Source organism: Oryzias latipes, chromosome 22, assembly GCF_053564925.1.
Source record: "Oryzias latipes strain Hd-rR chromosome 22, Olatipes_Hd-rR_3.1".
NCBI classification, from domain to species: Eukaryota; Metazoa; Chordata; class Actinopteri; order Beloniformes; family Adrianichthyidae; genus Oryzias; species Oryzias latipes.
The window spans coordinates 29,428,908-29,452,049 of NC_136258.1; the positions used below are offsets into that span (position 1 = coordinate 29,428,908).

Sequence of the window (23,142 nt, forward strand, 5' to 3'; positions counted from 1 at the left end):
ATCCTTTTCTTTCCAAACAGGACATGAAAAATGTTCTAATTTTTCCGGGAATTCTGTGTGAATTTTGGTACAGTTTGGCTAAAAATAACAAGATTTTTAAAGATTTAAATCAATATTTTTCAGTAGACTTTACATCTGCCTTTGGCCAAAAGTGAGTCAAAGGTCCCCGAAAAGGACAAACCGGGTTTAAAAATGGATGAATAGACGGATGAACGAATGAATGGACGGGTGGACTTTACATCTTCTGATTTCAGGAAGAGTAGATCAGGCTGATTTTAAATGCATCTTTAATCAAATGGATTTTTGAATCTTTAGCCTATTTTTATTCTTTTAGTCAGACCTTTTAACCCCCCAGTCATGAATGAGCATCAGGTCAAAGAAGAACAAGAGCCTAAAAATAATCATTTTGATTTTTGTCTTTTTTTTACTGAAAGAAATAGATTATTAAAAAGAAACAAACATTTATTCGCTGATAAAATGTTTTTTTTAATATTCTCAAAATCAGCTCATCCAGTTTCTTCATTGACTTCATTACCACACATGAACCTGTTTGCATAAAAACTGGATGCATTGTGGTTTTAAAAACGTTTTCTATATATAAAAGTCTAAAGTCTGAGACTCTTCTGGAGGTTTCTAATCATGTCTGTTTCTCTGTCTTATATGGAGCCGTATAAATAGAAAAATGTGTTTTTTTACACTAACCTGCTGTGTGATAAACTAAATGATATTTTTTTGGCACCAAACTCTTTAGCTTTAAAAAATATTTTATGATTTTTTTAACTTATAGAAGTGAACCTATGCAGACAGCTGAACTCACATTATGAAGCTTTTCCCATCAAATGCCAGTTTGAATGTTTCTGAATGTACATTTTATAAAGAAACTTCTGATTTTTATGCAAAAACGTTTCTTTAGTTCATCAAAACAGCGTCAGCTCTGAAAAAAACCCCAACTATCCTCCCTGCTGCTCTTATTTTGAAGGGGACTTCAGTAGGTTCACACATTTCTGCTTCCTTTAAAATCCTTAGAAACCGCCCCGCCCCCCTTAGGTGATGTTTACCTTAGCTCTGATGTCATTACAGCCTCTTTGAAAACAACTTTAGGGAAGCTGTTTCCCCTCTGAGGACCCCCCCCCACACACACACCATAACAATGAGACAGGGTTTTTCAAGTTAAAAGCTTTTAATTACAAAACATTTGCAGGGATGTTAATAAAAACCGAGCATCGTCCCTCATTTTATCATTTCATTTTAAATTAAAAAAATGTACAAAAGTGCTTAAATGGTGCAAAGAATTAAATGTTCTATAAAGGTAGGGGGCGGGGCATGTACAATAGATCCACGTTCGTAAAAAAGCAGCAGACAGGAGAAGCAAAATTACACGGCAGAAACATCCAGGACTCCCTCCGACCAAAGATGAGTTAATAAATATTGTTTAAATTACCCACAATGCTCTTGGGCAGCTCCGTGAGCTCATTAGTCGGGTTTTAAAATCTCCCCTGGAGTCTACGGACACGCTACGTGTTACAGGTGTTCTCCCGCCGTTCCGAACTCAATCCCAGACGGATTAATGGCACTTTTAAGGAAAACGTCTGCAGAGGTCGGTCACCTGCGCGGCGGAGAAGATGCCGAACCCTCCAGCGAGATGTGGTTCCCGCCGGCGCTCCTCTCCCATCCTGAAACAAAAGCTCCCAGTAACGCGTCAATAGCTTCGTACTCCACATGTGGGCTGGTCTCCCAAAGCTGGAGCTCCGGCGGTCCTCCACCGTGCGGAGCGGATCAGTAACTGTTCTCGTGTCCAGCTAAGATGTAGAGGTTGCTGTGGGCGGTGGGGTTGTCGGTCGGCCGGCTCTCCAAAACAACCACCCTGTGAACAAACAGGAGAGGGAGTCAGCGGTGAGGCTGTGACGGCACCAGAGGACCAAGAACCTCCGTCTGCAACGATTCTGCAGGTTACTATGACAACATGAAAGCTTCTCCATCACACAGATCAACCATCTCAGATGATTCGCTGAGAACGACGTTCAACTCCCCGTGGCTCTGTAACCAACTGTCCTGCAGACGCGCTAGACAGCTGCAGAGAAAATCAAGAGGAACGGTGGTGGAGGAGTCATGGTTCGGGCTTCCTGTGCAACTCAGTGGATTAACTGGACGACAACGGTCCGTCACAGGAAGGAAGTGGTGCTGCTGTGATGGACACGCGTGCCGTCAGGAGTAAAAATGAGGGCGTGGCTCTTTGACATGTGACCGTCCCATCCTGCCCTTAAACCGTCTTTTTAGCTTATTTGTACATTTACAACAAAGGATTCAAACGGCTGAAAACCAAACAGCCGGGTCATGTGACGTCCGGTCCATCTCACTGGTGGTTATGCGGGGGATGACTGAACGAGCGGGAAGAAAATCTGAGAGCGGGAAGGGGAGGGAAGTGTCCTAGCAGCGGGCGCCGGCGGTGGAGCGAGTCACCTTCACTTTCAGATGGAATCCGTCCCCGGGATGACGGGACGGCAGCAGAACCGCATCCTATCCGGTCCGTTCCATCAGATGAAATTTCAGAGTCGGGCAGAGAAACTCACACCCGGCTGGCGGCACCGGTGAATAAAACATGGCGGGCTCGGCGGCACGGAGACGGATCATTCTGGTGCCGGAGGCGGCACCAGAATGATGGGTCTTCACTGCAGCCGCCGTGAGCTGCTGGTCCAGCGTCCGGCCAACGCTGGATCCGTTCAATGGACTCAAACGTGAAAGAACTTCTGGAGCTTCTCCAGAAAACCATCCTGAAGTTTAGCGAAGGAGCTGAAGATGTGAAAAGACGAAACTGAAAGTTTGTTTTGTTCTTGAACGCGTCATCATGTTGAAAAAGCTAACGGGTCAAAAGGCAGACCGGAGAAACTACGTGATCCCCTTCATCCTCTCTGTGAAACTCGGTCCAAAACCCGGTTCTAGGGGGGGATTATTTTCTGTAGGAGAACTCTATGATCCCTGTGAGGATGTTCTGCTCATCACCTCTTCTGAGGCGTGATGGAAGCGGTTTTTACCTGATCCGCCATGACTGGATGCTGAGGGGGCGTGTCCTGTCAGAGTAACCATGCCAACAGGGATGTTTACTCAGACAAACAGAACCCGGTTCTGCTCGTCTGAACTTCTGCATGCAGTTTTTTTTGTTAATTCATTTTCCACTCTGGATCTTTCTCAGGGAAAACGCGGCAAACGTCGGCACCAACCTGTCGGATCCCAGGAGGCGGAAGACTCTGCTCGGGTCACAGATCTCCTGGGTCACCTGGAAAACAAACATCAGGGCGTTTAACCCACAATCCCAGAGCGGCGCCGTGGAGGACACCGGCGTGTTGAATTCTGAGCCGGTCTTTGGTTTCGGCGCTGGAGGAGCGGCTCGGGTTTTTTCAGGGCTGGGGGAGGATTTTGTTGCCGTGGAGAAGCCTGTAGCCGTGTAAAACATGAGGTCATGTCATGAACACTTGCTGACAGCTGGAGGGGGGGGTGACACCTGCGAGGTGTGAGCCCCCCGGGGAGATCTGATCACGCCTAAAGACAACAAGGTCTCAGGTGGAGCCTGACCCCCCCGGAGTCCTCGCTCTACGAGGAGAGCCGTGAACGAGGCGGGGGGGCTGAATTATTGATGGGGGGGGCTCTGCGACTGTGACGGGCTCATTTATGACAGAGCATGAATTTTACATGAGGGCTTCAAAATCCTCATCTGAGCTTTCGGGGCGGGGCGGGGGCTCTACCCAGATCAGGTCTCAGTCTTTTGGATCAGAAACAAACTGACAGTTTCTGCAGCTTCTCTGCAAATTACCTGAATGTAAAATCCTGAAAAACCAGAGAAGCGGTGAAGAACCGCCGTGCAGAAGAAGAAGGTCTCAAAGCCGTCTTACCTCGTTGGACCGGAAGCTCTTGCCCTGCATGCCGTGTTTCCAGAAGACCAAGACGCTGTCCTGCAGGCACACTGCAGAGGAAAGGGAGCCATGAAACGCTGGCGGAAACACTCAAAACCCACCATACTGTGTCCCACCGCCAACATCTGAAAGCCAGGAAAAGCTGAAACGTTGGCTTCAGGATCTCTGGCTTTCAGGAGCGACTGAAGGAAACCAGAAGGAAGATCAGAACCTGACAGCAGCCCGTCATGTGACCGGCTCTGACCATCAGAAAACGGCGTTTATGTAAAAATCCGAACCCCAGACAGAAGAAGACAACATGACGGTGGAGCAGTGAGGAGATGCAGGAGCTTCTTCATGGATGAGAGTCAGGAGACGACTTCTTTCCGCCAACAGCGCCCCCACATGAGCAGCTGATGGAACAGCAAGTCTTCCACATGTTCGGTTTGCTTCAGTCTTTGGTTCTTCTGGGAACGCCGTTGAAACCAAACGGCTGCTGACTCCATGAAAATGTCCCAGAGAAGAAGAGACTGGAGAGACCAGTTCTGCACATGTGGATCCAGATGTGGAGGTCACGACCTTCAACAAAGGCTTCCACATGGAGGTCAAACCTGCTCCTTCAGCAGCAGAAGATGAAGGTGAAGTCTTTTGTAAACAGAGGAACGTTTGCATTTTTCCAGCATGGAAAGAGGCTTTGGTTTTTATGCATGGATTCCAGACCAAGAACCGGTTTGTTCCAGTCCAGATCAGGCGTGCTCAGAGCTGCACGCATTCGAGCAAACACGGGTTTCTTTAAGGAGGATCCGACTGTGATGGACGGCGTGGACTCACCGACGGACTCGATGCTGAAGTTGAAGCTGAGTTCAGAGGCCAGCTTCTTGTTGGACTTCAGTCTCCCCTGAAGATTGACGATCTTCAAGTTTTCTGAAGAACGAAGGAGTGAAGGTGGTGAAGCCAAAACCCAACACTTTACTTTTAGAGCACTTTCTTGGCTAAAGTTAGGAAAGTCTGAAATCTTTACAACTTTTTTTAAAAGCTGTAAAATGCAACAAAAAAACACAACACAACACTGGCTTGATGCCTCAGGACCCCCCCCCTCATAAAGCAAGGAGCCAGATCCGGGAGACCCCCCCCCCCCTTCAGTGACCACATTCACTGAGAAGGGTCATCGATGATGTGGAGGGGGGGGGTCTCTGGGGGAAACACTGCAGTTAAAACTCAAATGAAAGAAGAAGAAAATACATAAAAGTAAAAATTGATGTAAAAAACTAAAAAGGTAAATAAATAAACAGATCACTACAATTCCAATAAGTAAAAACAGAACATAAATAATTTAAATATCAAATAAGAAAATTAAATAATGTTTGAATGAAATAATTTTCCGCTGAGACACTTTAACGGCTCCCTGTGATTATAAATGATTCTAAACAGGTTGTTGCTTTATGATTTACTCTCCTGCCCCCCCCCCAAATATCCCTCTCTCTTCTTCCCTCCTTTCATTTTCCGTCCCCTCCAACAAAAACTGTTGAAAACATAATTAATATAATTTACAAAAGGGGTTTATTCAAATATACACCTATTGTGTCAGTAGATTCATAACCCCTGTTGTAACAGTTAAATATGTCCAACACAAGAGGCCTTCAGCTGTCATCTGTCTGCTCGGCACATTTATAACATTAAAAACACAAATGTCAATGTGCCCCGCCCCCTGGTCCTCATCAGCAGCAGTTGAAGGTTTGATATCCTTTTTATGGGCGGACCAGAGAGCAGGGCATTACCTTAATCTAATAAAGGCATGCAAGGGAGAGAAATGGGCGGAGTCTGGCAGTGACTTTAAGATGATGAAATCCTGTTTTCATCCTTAAGTCAAAAATAACGCCCAGGTTTCTCACACACTGAAGAGTTTTTTCATTTTTGGTTTGTATGAAACGATGTCTCTTCAGAACCGCTCACTAAAACCCGTTCTCAGTCTAAAATCAGACGGAACTTACTGTCCAGACACACCAGAACCGTGTCTCTCTCCAACTGAGTGACGTGGACCGTATCCACCTGCTGATCAGCTGCGTGGAGAAAAAGGTCCTGCTGTCAGACTCAAACGTCCCAGAATGCATCGCTCATGAGGAGAAGGGGGAAAAACTCACTGGTTCCGATGTCCGTGAACCAGGACGAGCCAGAGTTCAGGTTGATGGTCTTGAAGTGGACCACCTGACCCGGTTCTGTGCCCTGGCTGATGGAGACGCACACCAGGGGGTACTCGTGCTCCGGGACCACCAGCAGCTCAAACACCTTGAGCGGGCTGGGCAGGGGGAAGTCAAAGTTCTGCAGAAACAGACGGGCCAGTGAGTCCGTGCGCAGACAACCGAGCCGTTTCTCGTTTTGGGTTTGGACCCGGCAGGGAGTCCTGCTGGTGTGGAGCGACTGACCTTGACGAGCATGAACCTCTGCATGGGCTCGTACCACTGCAGCAGCACGATCCCCGACTGGAGGGCGCCGCACAGGTACTTATGGCTGGTGTACGGGTTCCTCACTGAGAGAGAGGAGGAGGAGGAGGAGGGGGAAGAGGAGGAGGAGGAGGGGGAAGAGGAGGAAGAGGAGGAGGAGGGGGAAGAGGAAGAGGAGGAGGAGGGGGGGGGGGGGGAGAGGTCAAAGAGCTTCATCATTTCAGACTCTGTCTGATGTATGTTTTCATCTCAGGAGCAGATTGAACTCATGTAGCTGGTTCGGTTCAGACGGATCACCTGAAGCTCCAGTTGGAGCTCCAGGTGATCCGTCTCCCCCATGTCGGGCTCCAGTTGGAGCCCGACATGGGGGCGGGGGGCAAACGAGAAGCGTGTTCACGCAGGAACATTGTTTGTAAACGAAGCAGCAGGAAACGGGAAGAGCCGGCAGCTCTTCCGTCTGTGGCGGAAAAGAGGAAACGGCGGGGGGGGGACTCACCGATGCAGCACTTGTGGCACCCCTTCGTCTCCGGGATCTTGGTTGTTAAAGCAAATCGCCTGAAAAAGCAAAAAAGATCCAAACGATTTTTGAAAATCAAGAAAAAGCAGAAAGTTCAGGTTTTGCTCTAAACTTTAAACAGAATTTATGCAGTTTGGTTACAAAATGATCAAAACTGTCATTTAATAGAAATCTGTTACTGTAGAAAAGTGATTTTGACTGAACAAAGCTGGAACTTTCATTAATAAAATGAGGAATTTTGACCCTAAATCTGTCAAAGATAACATGAAAAGGATTCCTGGATTCCATGAGTTCATCTCTAAAGTGCGACAGAGTTGGGGTTAAAGGTCGTCCCAAACCCCACCTGGGCAGGATCTTGTCTGGGAAGCGGTGCGTCTGAAACTGAGCCGCCAGGCCGGGCTTCCTGAGCTGCTCGAACAGGCCGATGAGGTTGTGGGAGTACAGCTGGAAGGTCCGTCCTGCAGGAGAAGACAGCGGCGTCTTTAGCTCGGCAGGAAAAATCCTTTCTGGTGATTTTGCTCTGGAAGCAGTTCTCAAAGCAGGAGGTTAGACGTGAACGCAGGTAAAAACAGGTGTGTGATGAAGCATGATTACCTTCTGATGAAGCCAGTTAGTAGAATATCAAATCAAGCCAGGCGAGAGGAGGATGGACAGAGTCCAAGGGAAGAGGAGAAGAGAACAGAGGTTAAGTCTTTGGAGAGGTAAAACCGAAAGTCTGCGTCACGCTCGGTAATCCCATCCTCCTCCGTTAAACTGAGAAAAGGAGAGGCTCTCTGGAGCAGCAAACCAGACAGTTTGGTTTCAGATGAAGTTTTCTGAACGCTGATAGCGTTTCTGTCCGGAGCACAAAGCCGGCGTCCCGCACAGAAACCCGCTCCTAAGCCCGCCAGCCGCTTCGGAGCGCGCTCACGCAGACGGGAAGCGGAGAGACGGCCGCCACTCACCTGACAGAGACATCAGGTTGTTGTTGATGATGTAAAGCCACGTGCACCTCCGTGGAAAAAGCTGCAGAAACAAAGACAGACCTTCCATCAGACGGTTCACGGTGCCGCTCAGGGGCGGAGCCTCTGATGAGACGCCAGCGCCGCAGCTCCTCCGTTAGATCATCCAGCGTCTCAGGAGGTTACCTGCTCCATGGTGGCCTCGTGCAGCTCGTTCAGGTTCAGGGTGTAGATCCCGTCCTCCGTCCCGAAGATCAGGTACTGATCTGAAAATAGCGCAGAGCCCGTGAGTTTCTGCGGCTGGACGGGCCGGCCCGTCCCGCCTGGACCCACCTTTGGTGTCCGGATGGATCCAGGACGTGGCGCAGTTGATCTTGAGCGGACAGCCGTCAAACACTTTGGTGAAGCAGGCTCCCATCTGCAGAGAGACAGCAGACGTACGTCCAAACCCAGACACCACGCAGCTCAAATGGGGGGGGGGGGGGGGGGGTCAGACTCACCAGCACTTTGGGGGTGGGGGGCAGGCCGTTGATGGCGGGTTTCTGAGAAGAAGCAGAACCTGTCAAACTTCAGAATAAACAACCTCAACTATGGACTGACGGGGGGGGGGGACGGGGTACTAAATGTTCAGCTTGAACATGGAGTGGCCTAGTGGTAAAGCATCTGCTCTGAGACTGGTAGGTCATGGGTTCAAATCCACAGCCAGGTCATCCCAAATGTTTGACATTGAGGTTTAGGGGGGGGGTCGAACCGCAGCGTGGCTGCAGCTCGCCGCTCCCCCGGGGTCCAATGCAGAGAACAGTCCCCCCCCAGCTGTTTGACAGCTGATGGGACGTTTGATGAGTCATGTTTCAGATCAAATGTAGGGCGGACGGGAGGAACCAGCTTTTGGACGGTCTGGCGTGTTCGGACTCACGGGGAAATCCTTCCGCTCCCTGCGGTGCTGCTGGCTGGACGGGGGCTTGGGGCTGCTGCCGCTCTCGTCTGAGTCGTTCTCTGTGGGGAGAGGTGAAGGGTCAGGACGTGGCGGCAGAGGCGGAGGTGCAGCCCTGCAGTCAGCTGCTCTTACCTTTACACTCACATTTACTGGGAGCTTGAAAAACACAATAATCTGTCATTTACAGAACCATCTGGGGGGGGGGATAAGCTCACACCCCAGAAATAAAGAGGCTCACCGGGGTCAGAGGCGTGCGACAGGAGACCAGGGCTGCTGACGCTGGCTGATAGAAGGTCTGAGGCCTGCTGCCCCCCCTTGTTGCCCTGCTCGGGGGTGCTCTGTCTGCGGACCGCCTGGCTCGGCCCGTTGTCTGAATTGGGGAACCTCCGGATGGTCTGGGATCCGTCCTCGCTGAGCCCGAGCTCCTCGGACGAGCTGCAGAGCGGCGGCTGGAGGGGGTTCACAGTTCAGTTTGCTGCAGAGCTACAGAAGGCGAAGCGGACTGCAGGTGTGCTCACCTTTGGGGGGCGAGGAGGGGGAACAGTCGGCTTCATGGTGGACCTGAGATCCAGATGGTTTTTAGAGAAGGACTTTAACTGAAGGAATGAACGTCAGGTTGGAAAAACATGCATCGTGGACTTACAGGCCTACTTCTTCAAAAGCATCTTCCAGGTGAGTGACGTGTCCGCTGCAGGACAGAAGCAGGAAACAGTTCAGGACAGAAGTCCCTGCTCTCCACTACACCACAGCAGTAAAGGACTAATCTACTGGTTTAAGACTACAGGCGATCAGAGCGGGCTGGACAATCAGGCAGCAACAGTGTTAGTGTTACCGTTGGAACAACTCGTCCTCAACGCTTTGGAGAAGACTCCTTTGAGGGACAGTGAGGCGCAGACAGGTGAGAGGGGGAAACATAAAATGAACAGGTGAGAAAACGGCAGCAACATTTCAAAGCGCAGACAGGAAGAGCGTGCTCTTCTACAAACACAGACGGTTAAGCATAAGCCGGTTAACACAGCAGGCGGAAGCACGAGTCCCTGATTCCTGACTGATGCTCTAGGCAGGGAAACATACAGGAGGGAAGTAGTTGTTGCCATGGCAACAGTTTTCCACTGACTACCTGGTTGTTATTCCTCCCTCTGCAAAGGGGCTCCAGGGTGAAGTGAAGTCATCTTTATTCATATCCTGTGGAAATTTAGCCAAACCAAAGTCATGAATACACAAACAGGAAGTCAGACGTGTCTGAAAGGCGTGTTTACCATTTCAGAGTGAGCCTCCGTCTCCTTCTGAAGAGGCGGTTTGAACTTCAGCTTGTCGACTGTGGAGGGAAAAAACAACCTGTTCAGCTTTTGTTGCTGCGTTTACCGACTTTGACACTAGAGGGCGCCGGCGGAAAGCACAAAGCCTCTGTGGTCACCGCAGGACCACCAGACTTATGTGCTGACCTCATCATTGACTGTATGTGAGAACAGGACTGAGTGGCCCCTCCCTCCTGGCGTTCCAATCAGGAAGTTCCCTGAAAATTTCCCAAAGGCTGTGTCTGAATTCCCGCCCTAAACCCTAACTACTAAAAACTATATAGTGCCCTGAATTTTAAAAGCATTTCAGAAACCACACAAACTAACTTTGTGAAATCGACGTCATCGATTTCACAAAGTTAAAACCTGAATAATATGAGCGTATTTATGATCCACTGTCTTCTGAAGATAAAAACATTGATGGTTTATTAAAAAAATACATTTATATACATTTGTTCTGACGCAATGCATTGTGGTCTATATTCAACAATCTAGTGAATCTAGAGACTTCTGGGAAATTTCTAGGGCTCTGGATTTTGGAATTGTAGATTCAGACAGTACTAGAAAACGGAGAACGCTCTATAGAGTGAGTAAGGAATTCAGACACAACCAAAGACGTCTATAGAGGAATAACTTGCTGTAATCAGTCCTATTGGTCAGAATAAACATTCTGGATCTGATACCTTTTTTTAACATCTTCTTGATAATCCAAATTTTTTTCAGGGTATTATTTCTGGAGTAAAAACTGACCAATCAGATGCCTCAATAAAAAAAACCGGGGGAAGAACGTCCAAAGCGTTTGACAGATTTCGTGTGGCCCGGTAGGGGCGTGGCCTTCCAACAATCTCCCTCCTGACTGACATCGTCTGGTTCCAACATGGCGACTGAACTGACTTCCCTTGGTGAGAGCAGGACGTAAACCACCGTCTCTGGATGACGGCGTCACACTCAGTCCAGTTCTCAGATAGAGTCAGTGATCCTGCACAACTCTTCCACATAAACACGCTGCTTCCATCATCGTTACAGAATGAACTCATATTCCAAACGTTCTGGCTTTTAAACATGAAAACAGCCTCGGTAGAGACGCAGACGCAGCTCTTCATCCAGATTTCTGGGGACTTTTTCACTTCGTCGTCTCTCCTGTTTGCTTTTTAACTTTTAACAAAATGTCGTTACAGAAAACTGCTTTGGTTTAATTTGACATAGAAAAACTGTTACAGCTCCTTTTCAGGCCGTGATAAAAGCTGACAACAGAATTCTGCGCCATGATGTCATCAGACTGCGACTAATTCAGAAAGAGTCGCTCCGCTATACAACAAGGAAAAAAAAACAAAGCGCTTCCATGACAATAGTCCTGTTGGTTCACATTCATGCTGCTGTGGAGCTTCCATCCCCAAACGGATCGGACATGAGCAGAACCGTCCGAGTCCAGGAATGATCAATAAATCACAGGAAACTCGCCGTCTTTGAGCTCCGGCATAAACACATCTGCAGGATTTACCGCTCCAGGAATCCAGCCCATAATTTATCCTCCTAATGGGCTTCTGGTTAACACAGACACGTTTCTGCTGAAGTGAGGCAGATTTCCATGAAAACATTTCCGGCTGAGATCGCGCTGGAGGCAGACGGCGGGCCGACGTTCTCGAAGGAAGCGACGGCGTGGAACGACTCACTGAGCTGCAGTGGAGCTAGAACGCGGTTTTTCTCCGTGATCCTCTGTTTGCTTCACATGTTAGAGAAAAACCAAACAGAACTGCTAAGTCCTGCAGAAAGGCTCCAACTGAATTGTGGGAAAGTGACAGAATCCAGGTTCAGCTTCAGCTCACAAACCTCACTGAAGACCACCAGCGTCACAGGAAACCACAATCACACATTCACACCAAGAGGCCGAGTGGCAGGGGGCGGGGCATCAGGCAGCCTGTCCGGCCAATCACAGAGAAGGGATGTGGTGACTTACAGTCCAGCTCTGAGCGCGTCCTCTCGGCGCGGGCGTGCTTGTGGGTGGAGCGGATGGTGTGTCTGACCTCAGACAGAGGCTGAAAGGACCAAAGCAAAAAGATCAGACTTTATCTGCTGAATCATCTGCTCTCTGGGGCGCGGGGGGGGGGGGTCGTTTCCTCCTAAACCTTAACACATCTAGACGTCTGCTCATTAAATTCAGTTTCGAATTGTCGGCTCTGGTCTCGTCACAGACATGTGGCCATCTTCGTTCAATCCTTTTTATCTTTATCGACACCCAAAGTGAGGTCAGACGTCACCTCGAACTCGTCGTCGTCCGCCTCGCTGTAAGGCCGGCGGTGGTTGTCAGGGTTGTTCATGGAGTCCAGGAGGTCCACGGCGAGCCTCCTGCTCAGGCCGGTCTGAGCCACAAACACGTGCTGCAGGAACACGAGAGAAAGCGATCAACCTGAGCCTCGGAGACGCGTCAGCCTTTGACTGAGCTCCAGCAGAACGCTTGGATTTCCTTTTCTTTGGGTTTATGGAGATCCGTTCTAAAATGCATCCAAAGAACAAAACCCAACAAATAGGATTAGGACTGTTTTCCTCTCCTAAAGCGGATTTCTTACCGTTAGCAGTTTTTCTGCAGTGGGCCGCCTCTTTGGGCTCTTTGTTAGAGACATTTTGACAAAGTTGTGGAAAGCGGTCGACCTGGAAAACAGCAGAATTGTGTTTGTGCGATAATAAATCTCTGCATTCCTCAGAGGAATCAGATTATTCTCAGACACTCACCAGCTATTTTTGTCTTTTAACTTTGGAGGCTGAAAGCCGCTCTTGGACATCAGAAACAAGGCTCTGGATGGGACAAAGACACGATAGTTGAGCTTTTCTTAATCCCAAAAATCGATTTTTCTAAGGCAGGACAGCTCAGGAGTCAGCATACGGCCTCACGAGGCATTCAAGGAAACAAAAGCAGGAAGCGGGGAGAAACGGCGTGGGGAAACCCCCCCTCAGGCGTCTCACACCTCATAGGATGCAGGTCGAACATGGGAGGCTGCAGCTCAGCCAGCTCGATGGACGTGATGCCAACCGCCCAGATGTCGCACAGCTGGTTGTAACCGCCGTTCTTCTCCACGGCCGCCACCTCTGGAGCCATCCTAAACCGAGTCAGAGCAGAGTCAGAGCGTTTCAGCTGCCGTCTCTGCAGGAGGCAGACGAGCTCATCTGTCCCACAGTTAAGTGGCGTCTTTTAGGAGAAGAACTCGTTTCTATGCCTCACACTCACCAGTATGGCGTCCCAATGAAGGACTTCCTCTTGGCGATCGTGGCGGTAATCTTGGCTGCAACTCCAAAGTCGGCTGCAACAAAGATTTTCCGATGATGTGACGCACAAACAGCAGGAGGAAGCGCAGGAGAAGAGAATCTCACCTAACTTCACGTCTCCGTTGTCTGTCAGAAGTATGTTTGCTCCCTGAAAACAAAAACACCTTTGTGACGTCTGCTGTCAGACTCCACATCTGTTCGTACTAATCAGACTCGAGGCTTCTCGGTTTCTGACGGTCGCTCTGGTAGCATCCTGCAGTGAGAGCACAGGAAACAGGAAGCGCTGGCTGCTCAGAGGCGAGAGCAGATAGCGGGTCCGGGCCTGACCTCTCTGATAACCCGATCCAGCCTTAAGGGAAAGCGGCGACTCCACACTTCCATGAGGAGCCACTCTGCGTTTCATAGCGTTTCCTGACCTCACACCTTAGCTACTTCACCACAAACATCAGGTAAGGACCTGCTGGAAAACTGATCCTCTGAGTCTGCATGTGGTTCTGGACAGAACTCAAAGAGACAAACGGGTACCTTGATGTCTCGATGCATCTTGCCCTTGCTGTGCAAATATGCCAAACCCTGGAGAGGAAATGAAAACGGTTGGAGTCAGGAAGTGCGAACGCTGGTGCTCAACCACGACGCGGTTCCTCCTGATCCTACCTGCAGCGTCTCTCTGCAGACGTAGGCAATCTGAGGTTCGGACAGCGGTCCGGTCACTGAAACGACACCCATCACCGGTTGGGTTTCTGTGCGCGTCAGAGTTGTGCTTCGGCAGAGAGGAACTCACCGTGATAGATGTCCTGCAGGGATCCTCCGCTGCAGTACTCCATGCAGATCCACAGTTTGTCCCGGCTGGAAACAAACCGGAAAACGCAGTGAGACCTACAGCCTTCCTAAAATACAAATGAAATGCTAAATATGGATTCTGAACAATAAAAAAAAACGGCCTGGACCAAAAGGATGGAAATGTTTGGATCCCAACCTGCACCTGGCAGCAGGTGTTCTGATCCGGTCCTCATCCAGAACCGAATCCTATACTCCTCTTATTCTGGGTCTCAGAGGCTTCCTCTGATTCAGATCTTCTGCTCATGTTTTCTTAAAAGTTTCAAGTTCTGCGTGGTGACATTTGTTCTCAGCATTTGGCCCCTCCCCTCATGAGCTGCAGACAAAGCTGCACTCAGAAACTGGTTGGTGGTTCAAACCCCCAATCCAGCGTCAACGCCGAGTGTCAAGTGGGGAGGCGTTCGGTCCCGTTGTCAGAGTCTTTGGTGTGAGCCGACCATGGATTTGAACCCGAGACCCCCCAGTCTCTGGGTGGACACTCTACCACTGAGTCGGTGTAGATAGAATACTCTAGAAATGCTCAAAATAGTTCATTCTATTATCAAACCTTTAGTCTCGAGTCCCGCAATGAAAACAAGCTGAACCAGAACCAGAACCAACACAGCAGGTCCATGGAATGAGACCAAATGATCACAAAGCTCCAAAGGGATCAAACCCAAAAAAAGGAATCGAGAACAACAAACAAGAATTCCCATCAAAATGTTTTTTTGAAATGTAAGTTTACAGCAAACCAACAGGCCAAACTTTCTGCATTTTAGGATCATTTCTGTCTCAGGGATGGTTCTCTTCTGCTGAGGTTTGGTCAGAGTTTGAGACGTTCCTCACGACGCAGAAGATCTTCAAGTGATGGAACAAATCTGTGCTTCTGCTGCCGTTTCTTTAGCGCGTTTCACGCAGGTTACGGCGTTTCGTGGAACAGAACCAGCATCAGATCAGGGGTCCAGTCAAATGTTTCTGGTGAATCAAATCCTCAGAATTCATTTCCATCTTTTGGACTTAACATTTACACTTTTATCAACTGAGACTTTTGTTGGTGATGCAACAACAAGCAGGGGGGGGGGGCGCGCTTTCTGCAGCTGTGGGCGGGGCAGGAGAAGAGTGATCCAAACGACAAAGATGACAAATAATAACAATAAGCCTCCGGGAACTTGTTGCCTCTTTTTGTAATCCTAACCCTTCCTACTTTATAAATCATTCTCCAACTTCATTAACCCCCGTCTTTCTTACCCTCCTGTCAATCATTTTAGGCATCTTTGACTCGTCGTCCAAGCCCCGCCCTGCTGTGGAACACCTGCTGCGCACAGGTATGCACCGCTCTGAACCAACAGCACATAAAGCAGATCAGAGGCTCAAACTCCAGTTAAACCAGCTGGAAGACTCCCGACCTGCCTCTGATCTGAGGCAGAACCCACACCCGTCCAGCCAGTTTGAGTCACGCTTTCAGCGCCGGCGTGGCGAGTAATTAGATCCACGGTGAGAGTTTCAAACAGCAGCGCCTTACATGTTTGAACCCAGACAGAAGTAACCTGAGCTCACAGTCGCCAAGCTGAATGTCAGAGCTTCTTACCTAAGGTAGCTCCCAAAGTAAGCCACAATGTTGTGATGCTTGCATTCCTTCACCATGAAGATCTCCTGCTCTATGATGGAGAAGTCGTCCCCTGGAAACAGCAGAGAAATCAAAGGTTTTCACTCAGAAAGGGAGCTTTTTTAATCCCTCACACGTCCTTCTTCACCAACATCTGCAGTTTGGAAGAAGCTGAAGCTAAAATGACATCTGGAATCAAAGTCTGGAGGTTTGACGAGTTTATTAGAGAAAGCCGAAGGTCGGAGGCTGCTGGGCCGTCTGCCTCGGCGGGAACAGCGTGTACTTTGACGTGTGCGTGGAGCCGCTTCCCTAAAACACATCGCTCCAACTAGTCCAAACTGTGGAATACGCTAAGCCAGCTGCTCCCAATTGTGCCGAGTCCTGGAAGACATTACCGGGAGGGGAGGGAGGTTCAGAGCTGCCAGACAACCGTTGCTTAGCGCACTCGCAGGCAGTTGTGGTGGGCGGAGCTACAGACCAGAAAAGCAGCACCGAGACGGAATTTACGGCCAGATTTCTCTCCAGGGAGTCACTTCTGCTCCACGAGAAGCCGGCAGCTTCTGACCTTCCCTCTGGATGAAGAAAATGTCGGGTTTTTCAGTAGCAACTCCAACACTCCATCCGTTAATGGGGGGGGGGGGGGGGGGGGGGGGGGGGGGGGGGGGGTTGGTGGAATTCCTGCACGTGCCGTAATTCTCCAACAGTTTAGCTTCCATCTCCAGCATTTATCCCAAACAGAAGATCTGACCTTTGACCCTAAAAAGATTATTTTGATCTGTGATTCCTGCTGAAGCAGCCTCTGGACAGACTGTGGCCTTCTACCGACTCCAAACCTTTCAGAATAAAGGTCTCTTGTGTCATAGCTGTTTGTTAAAGCCATGGATGATAAAAACCCTTTTTCTGCTGTACCACCTTTAAAGCTAAACAACCCCCCACCCCTCAAAACACGGCATGTTTATCAGACTTTGCAGACTAACATCCATGCGTCTGAGAGCTGCTAAGGTTTCTTATCAGTTCAACCATCCAGCTGCTTCTGTCTCACACCTGTGTCACTTTACCAGGTCCAACCGGTTTGAGAGCTCCGCCCCCTCCTGAGGAAGTTCACCTGAGGCACAGCAGGGGGGGGGGGGGGTGCAGAGTCTTTACCTGGGTTTTCCCGCCAAAGCGGCAGGGGGAACCACTATATTAGACATGATTCTGTTCTTCTTCTCTGTACAGAACTACTTCAACAAACATCCACTTTACATTTATATTAATAGAACCTAGAAGAGCTGAAGGGAGCGTTACCCGGGCAACCGCACGTCAACATCTGGAACAAAGTCGATCCAAACAAACAGAGGATGGAAACTAATATTTGAGAACAGAAGAACCCAGCAGCAGATTTCTGGTTTTTGAAGACGTTTGAATCCCAGATGAGTGATCCTTTAGATCTACTCTGAACACACGCCGTCCCTGACCCTTCCTCCTTATGGCGTTCAGAGTTCAGGTCAGCTTTCCTACCTGTAGAACCAGCAGAACTGAACAGCCGTTTCCTAAAATGACTGTAAACACAGATTTCTGCAGCTGCAGCCTTTTAAAACCGTTTCATCCACGTTAGCTCCAACCCTAAAGGGTATTATGATCTTCAGCTGCCATGTAAACGCACTCGTTTAATCATCCAATCCAGATTTAGGTCAGATTCTGGACAAAATATTTTAATATTGACACAACAGGCCAATGGTTCGAGGAGGGGGGGGGAGGAGGGGTTGATGACTCAAAACTTCATCTCTGAACTGGTTTTGATCCAGGTTCTCCTGGAGGTTCTGCACTTCAGCAGCAGAAAACACAACCCCCCCCGGGGTGTTTTTCAGCAGAATGAATGCGCTGCTGAACGTGAACCTCGTCCCACTCTGTAACTGAGGGAGGGGCTTAATAGAACTTGAAAACCAGATTGTATTAGATTTGACTAAACTATTAGCCCCCCCCCCAGATTCACAGCATGTTGAGCATCCAGATCAAAACAAAGAACTTCCTGAAGGTTTGGGCGGGGCTTCTCCCCCAGGTGGATGGAAGTCCAGCTCTTTGCCCAGACTGCAGGTTTCTGCTGGAAACGAGGCAAAGACCCCCCCCCCATTCTGTGCTGACCCATCCATCAGTGCTGTAATGGACCATCAGGCACCCCCCCCCCCCATGCTGCCACTACAGAGCCTTTGATAATCTCACTAATCTGGATCACACCGACCCTGTCAGTGGGTCACCACCCGGACAGGCCCCCCCGTGGTAGGGGGGAGGAGGACCCTTACCTGCTTCCAGCTTGATGATCTTCACAGCAGCCAGTTCTCCCGTTTGAATGTTTCGAGCCTGAAAGACAAAAAAAAACTTCAGGAGATCCACAGAAACCGGTGAAGCTGCTAAAAAAACAAAAATGGCGATAAAAGCAAAGAAAAATCCGACGGGGGGGGGGGGGGGGTGAATGCTAAACGTTGGAGTCCCTCATGAGGTTCTGGAGCGAACCGTGAGACTAGATCCGCTTTAAGAGGATTAGAGACCAAATGTTTGCTTTGATCCAGAGATTAATCCGGTCAGACTAGACAAAAATCAGGAGTGAAGCTCTGAAGGAGAATCCACAGATCATTCAAACCAAAATGAAAAGAAGTCAATCACTTTAGATCTGCTGAAACTGTTTGTTCCCGTTTTCTCCTTAATGAAAAAAAACACTGAATAAAGATGAAGAGTGAAGGAGATGGAAATTAGCTATTAAGATACAATCTGGTGCAAACATCTTTGCCTGTATTTGTCCAGATAAATGAATAAACTGAAACATTGAGCTCTAAATGTCCTTAAGCCTCTCGGATGGTTCCTGGAGCTCAAAAACTGGGATTTGGGAAGATGTTCAAAGCTTTGCAACCAAATCTGGTCTCAGACCAGGAACTCTTCTGGTTAAACCAAATTCTTCTTGAAGTCATCAGCAGCAGCGGCGAAATGTTTGGGATGTCTGAACGCTGATCTTCATGCGCTGAGGTCATGTTCTGCGTGTTCACATCAAAGTTCACATCGACAGGAACCTCCACTGCTGTGAAAGTAGGCTGAGCCGTCTCCTAAATCCAGGTCAAGGCGGCCTAATCCCGTGGAGGCGAGTGGCGGGATGAGCAGCTAAATCAGCCGTGAACCGCCACCAACCCCTCCAGCGCCGTTTGGTCTTCACGAGCCCACATGGAGCTTTAGACACACCGACCCTTCCTCCACCGTTAGTCTGTTTTGAAACGGCGCAGTTCTGCTGCCGATGCGGCCGCGGCTCCCAACCTCAGACTTCCTGCAGCCGCCATGGGGGCCATGCCCACGAGCACAGCAGGAAAGGAGAAGTTGAAGCGACTCGTGAATGCGGTTCAGCAGACGAGACGGATCATTGAACCTTCTCTGCAACGCTAATGGAGCTTTCTTTGTTGGCACACACCTGAAGGTGGGAAAATTCAATGAACGAGAAAAACTTGAGCGGCTGTCGGGTTTCTGTAGAACCAGACTCCTCTGAGCGAAGAGGAGAATCGCTCTCCTGCAGGCCCGGCGACGGCGCTGAAGCCGTGCAGATGAAACAGATGAAAAAGTAATAAGTTTAACTCTGCCTTCACTCAATTCAGCTGTCATGTGAGCCCCCCCCAGGTCCTAAAAGAACAACTGTGCCGTGAAGTCAAGTGTCGAGTGCGCTTCTGCCGTCCACGCAGCCCTGAACACATCCCGAGTGAAAGGCGTGTCTGGACAGCGGCTGGATCCAGTTTCAGCCTCTGCAGCCTGGAAGCTTAGAGAATACCAGGCGCAGCATTCCACGGCGCCCCGTCTGGGGGTGGGGGCCGGCCACAGAGGCTCTGTGTGTGTGTGTGGGGGGGGGCACGGCTGATCAGCTGAACCACGGTTTTCAATGGTCCGGGGGCCGGGCAGAGAGCAGCATATCGACAGTTTGTTATGAGCAAACTGTCCCGATTTATGCGGACAAATCAAAAAACAAAGATAAAGACGCACACACAAACGCACGCGCACACACACACACACACACACACACAAATGCAAACACACACGAACGCACACACACCCATAAACACGGCACTGTAGAGGGTCGCAGCGTTAGCTTTGCTAATTTGCACCTAAACTACTTTCAAAACAAAAGCTGGATGCTGTTTTCCATTGTTACTCCATGAAGAAGAAACCGCTGTCACCTTGGCAACGCAGCCCCCCCTCTGTGGAGTCATGTGACTTCAGTCTCCAGCGCTTCATCTTCACATTGCAGATTTAAAATTGAATCACATCACATCAAGGTGGATCCACTTCAGGAAAATTTTGGTTTTCCAGGAGAAATTAGCGTGGAGTATTCCTAACATAATCCGATTATTCCGGTTACATGTCAACAAATCCGATGAGCAGACAACGGGCTCAGTGATGATGTCACTGAGAAACAGACAGCAGAGTCCAGAACGAGGGTTAAACCGTCTAGTTTTGGATCGGGACCGGTAACGGGGGGCCGCCATCCTGTTTCCTTTCAAACAGCACCTGCAGCTTCTGATTGGCTAGACACACCTGATCCACGTAACCAACTGCAGGTAGAAGAGCTGCAAACCCCGCAGCACGTTAGGTTCTGTTACTTTCAGTCTGAACTCCAGAGAACCTCCTGAGTCCGCCTGACAGCAGCTCCTCTGTAGCTGCGCCGGCTCTCCTCTTCCTCACCTCATCCAGGATGAAGGCGTGTGATGGTGCCGCTGCCCCTGAGAAGGGGGGGTAATATCTGATGCGTATTTGCTCTGTTACCTTCATTTCATTTGGTTACTTTCTGTTCCATCATCTTCAGTTTGTTTTTCACACTCTTTTATTTTGAAAGGGTGATTGCTTTGATTGGACCTTAGCTCACCTGCAGAACAATTTATCTCGTACAGGTAAATCCAAACACTCCAGAGTAAAAAACAACTTTTTTTTGTCTTTAAAAAAAATTATATAGCTACAACTTTCAGATGAAAACTGATTTATTTTATCTTCACTAAACTGTTTTTTCTTCTTCTAATTTTTAAACCACTTTTGTTTGTTGATAAAAATGTTCTAGGGTTAGGGTTAAAATATATATTATTTACAGAATTAACTAAAGGCTGAAGGTTTTTCATCCGCAAAAAAAATGATTCGACAAAAAAAAAAGTTTTTCCAGCTTCGACCTTAACTTGAACGCATCAGTGCTCTGACTAATTCCTGGGCGAACAGTAGTCACTGTCCTATGTAGTTGCGACATATTTGAGACTTAGAGTGACTTAAAGGAGGTGTCGAGCCCCCTCCCGCTGGGACTGGAAGGTCCCGGGACCCCTGCCTACCTTACACACGTCTCCGTACGTGCCGCTTCCCACCCGCTGGATGAGCTCGAAGTCCTGCTGCGGGTTCCTCCTCTGAATCTCGCCGCTTGGCCGGGGGAAGATGTCCATGATGGGTCCAACCGAGCGGCTCCTTCACATTTAGTTAGCTTGATGAACGGAGGTGGGGGCTGGTTAGAGGAGATCGACGCTACGCACACGGCGCGAGTCCGAGCTCCATGTCCTGAAGCAGAGAGGAAAGTTTCAGAGTACGAGCAGCAGCCCCACGTCGATTATTTTATTTACCCTAAAAGTTTAAAATGTTAAAGTTTTTTTTTTAAAGTGATCTTTCTTCTCACTAACAACTTCAATACATAAATGTCCTTAAAATGTAACAACAACGTCATAAAAGCTCGCTTTAACCCCCGACAACCCCAGAACGTAAAAGTGCTCATCCCAGCAAATAGCCGTATCCCCCAGGGCTTAGCGTGCTAGCTTAACGTGCGAACGTTAACGTAGCTCGAAACTGCTTACCTTCATCGAAACGCAGCAGAAAAATACAAACATTTCTCCTTAAAAGTAAACTTTGGCTCTTTGGCTGCGACGCAACGTCAAATAAAACAAAACTCTTTAGTTGATAAGAATGTAAAAGAAGAGTTAAAAGTTCAGCGGGCTGCCGCTCGCTGCGCCTCCCTCAGCAGCACGGACGCTAGCGGCCACCAAAGTCATGTTCGTCCGCTTCCACAGATCGGCTCAGCTCCAGCCCGCGCGGGTGACATAAGTCCCGCGAGCTCACAGGAAGAACGGGTCCTCTGAAGTAAAAGCAACAGTGTGCTGCTGCTGCTGATGATCTGCGGCGGCGCCTGCGCAGGACCCTCGTGCTGCGTTCACGGTGCCTCCGACATCCCCAACTTCACTGGGAAAACAAGAAACCTGAAATAACGCAGACGTATTCCTACCTCTAGATAAATTACACTTTAATAACAATCCAATCAGGAAAGTTTTTTATAGCTTTAAAAAAAAAAAAAAATCACGTCACTCTTGACCTGACTGTACAACTCGTGATTTAAGCTTTTATTCATTGTTGTAGCATTCATTTTCACTTTTATTTCTAATTTATTGTTTTATCTGTATGTTTTTACTGTGATGGCGCCTTTCAGCCCAGGTCTCTCTTGGTAAAATAAAGGTTAAATTAAAAATAATAACAACAATAATCAGTTTTCACCACAGGACATCCTAGAAATGACCCCACTACTCGGGTTTATCACTGATGATGTGTCCGAGTAGCACCTAGTGATATTTAGGAACGAACATCCAATCCATCTACTTTTTTTAACAATTTAAAAAAACCTGGAATTAACTCTGACGGACACAGTGGCCGTCATCGGTGGGATTTGAACCCCCCAAACACATGGTTGGCTGGACAATATCCAGACAAGACATGCTGTCTGCAACAAGCTAACTGAGAATGAAAGGTGTGAAAAACCCAGGAATCCACAGTCATTTAACGTGTGAAGAAATGTATGTTGTGGCAAAAAGAAAAAAAATGTTTGTTTGCATCTAACATTGTTAAAATAGTACAAAGAATGTGCACTGGTTGGCCCCCAAACATTTTCATATCATCAAATTCGGTCCTCTTTGCAAAAAGCTTGGACATCCCTGGCCTGACGTCAGAAAAACAACAGTTCTACTCTAGAACGTTCTACTATAGATGTGAATTCAGACATCTGCTGAGTTTTCTTCTAAATTTGTCAAATAATTTCATCGTCATGCAGCAACAAAGCAGTGAAATGTCACGTTTGGTCTGAAACATCCACGTCTGTCTGCAGGAGTCTTGGAATCTGCAGCCCAAAAAGAACAAATGCAATCAGATGTTATTACTTTACATGTCATTTGTGTTTCCATGTCATGATGTTTCAAATGTGCATTTGTGACACGCTCAGTAGGGTTTAGCAGACTTTCATGATGTCTCAGAGCTTGTCTCTTCCTGTTTGTGGTGTTTTTTGTCGTTGGCGGAAAAGGTGGCAAACCACAAACTTTTAGTCTATTACTTTAACGTGCTTTCGTTTGACTATTTCTTTCTGAAAAATGTGATCATTAGTTTGCTCAAAACTTTGTTTTTTGTGTGGCTTTTTTTCCGT

General features: G+C 48.5%; 1 protein-coding gene across 4 annotated transcripts; it reads right to left on the reverse strand.

Moving 5' to 3' along the window:
- Positions 1-1,161: 1,161 nt before the first annotated feature.
- Positions 1,162-21,933, reverse strand: map4k5 (mitogen-activated protein kinase kinase kinase kinase 5). Of its 4 annotated transcripts, XM_023951638.2 has the most exons (35): positions 21,536-21,910; positions 21,026-21,245; positions 17,987-18,044; positions 15,687-15,777; positions 14,064-14,128; positions 13,937-13,992; positions 13,808-13,855; positions 13,388-13,430; positions 13,245-13,317; positions 12,985-13,116; positions 12,752-12,814; positions 12,589-12,670; positions 12,280-12,399; positions 11,979-12,057; positions 9,983-10,041; positions 9,844-9,908; positions 9,556-9,594; positions 9,367-9,411; positions 9,242-9,284; positions 8,962-9,172; positions 8,856-8,879; positions 8,703-8,782; positions 8,287-8,328; positions 8,120-8,204; positions 7,973-8,052; positions 7,790-7,850; positions 7,189-7,303; positions 6,825-6,883; positions 6,311-6,414; positions 6,029-6,206; positions 5,879-5,947; positions 4,719-4,811; positions 3,888-3,958; positions 3,219-3,274; positions 1,162-1,864 (listed from the first exon to the last, which is right to left on the reverse strand). In XM_023951638.2, exons 2-35 carry the CDS (start codon positions 21,131-21,133, stop codon positions 1,777-1,779), a joined length of 2,685 nt encoding a protein of 894 aa, XP_023807406.1. In that variant the 5' UTR covers positions 21,134-21,245; positions 21,536-21,910; the 3' UTR covers positions 1,162-1,776. The 4 variants fall into 4 exon arrangements, with proteins under 4 accessions (XP_023807406.1, XP_078797339.1, XP_078797338.1 ...); XM_078941213.1 differs by lacking the exon at positions 9,556-9,594; XM_078941212.1 differs by lacking the exon at positions 8,856-8,879.
- Between the last annotated feature and the right edge of the window lie 1,209 nt (positions 21,934-23,142).

Excerpts from the sequence above, each read along its gene's own strand:
- map4k5 (XM_023951638.2), bottom strand. The coding sequence starts at position 21,133 with ATGGACATCTTCCCCCGGCCAAGCGGCGAGATTCAGAGGAGGAACCCG. Across the intron at positions 18,045-21,025 it reads CGTACGGAGACGTGTGTAAG|GCTCGAAACATTCAAACGGG; the intron begins GTAGGCAGGGGT and ends TTTGTCTTTCAG. Across the intron at positions 9,595-9,843 it reads GAGGGAGGAATAACAACCAG|GAGTCTTCTCCAAAGCGTTG; the intron begins GTAGTCAGTGGA and ends TGTCCCTCAAAG.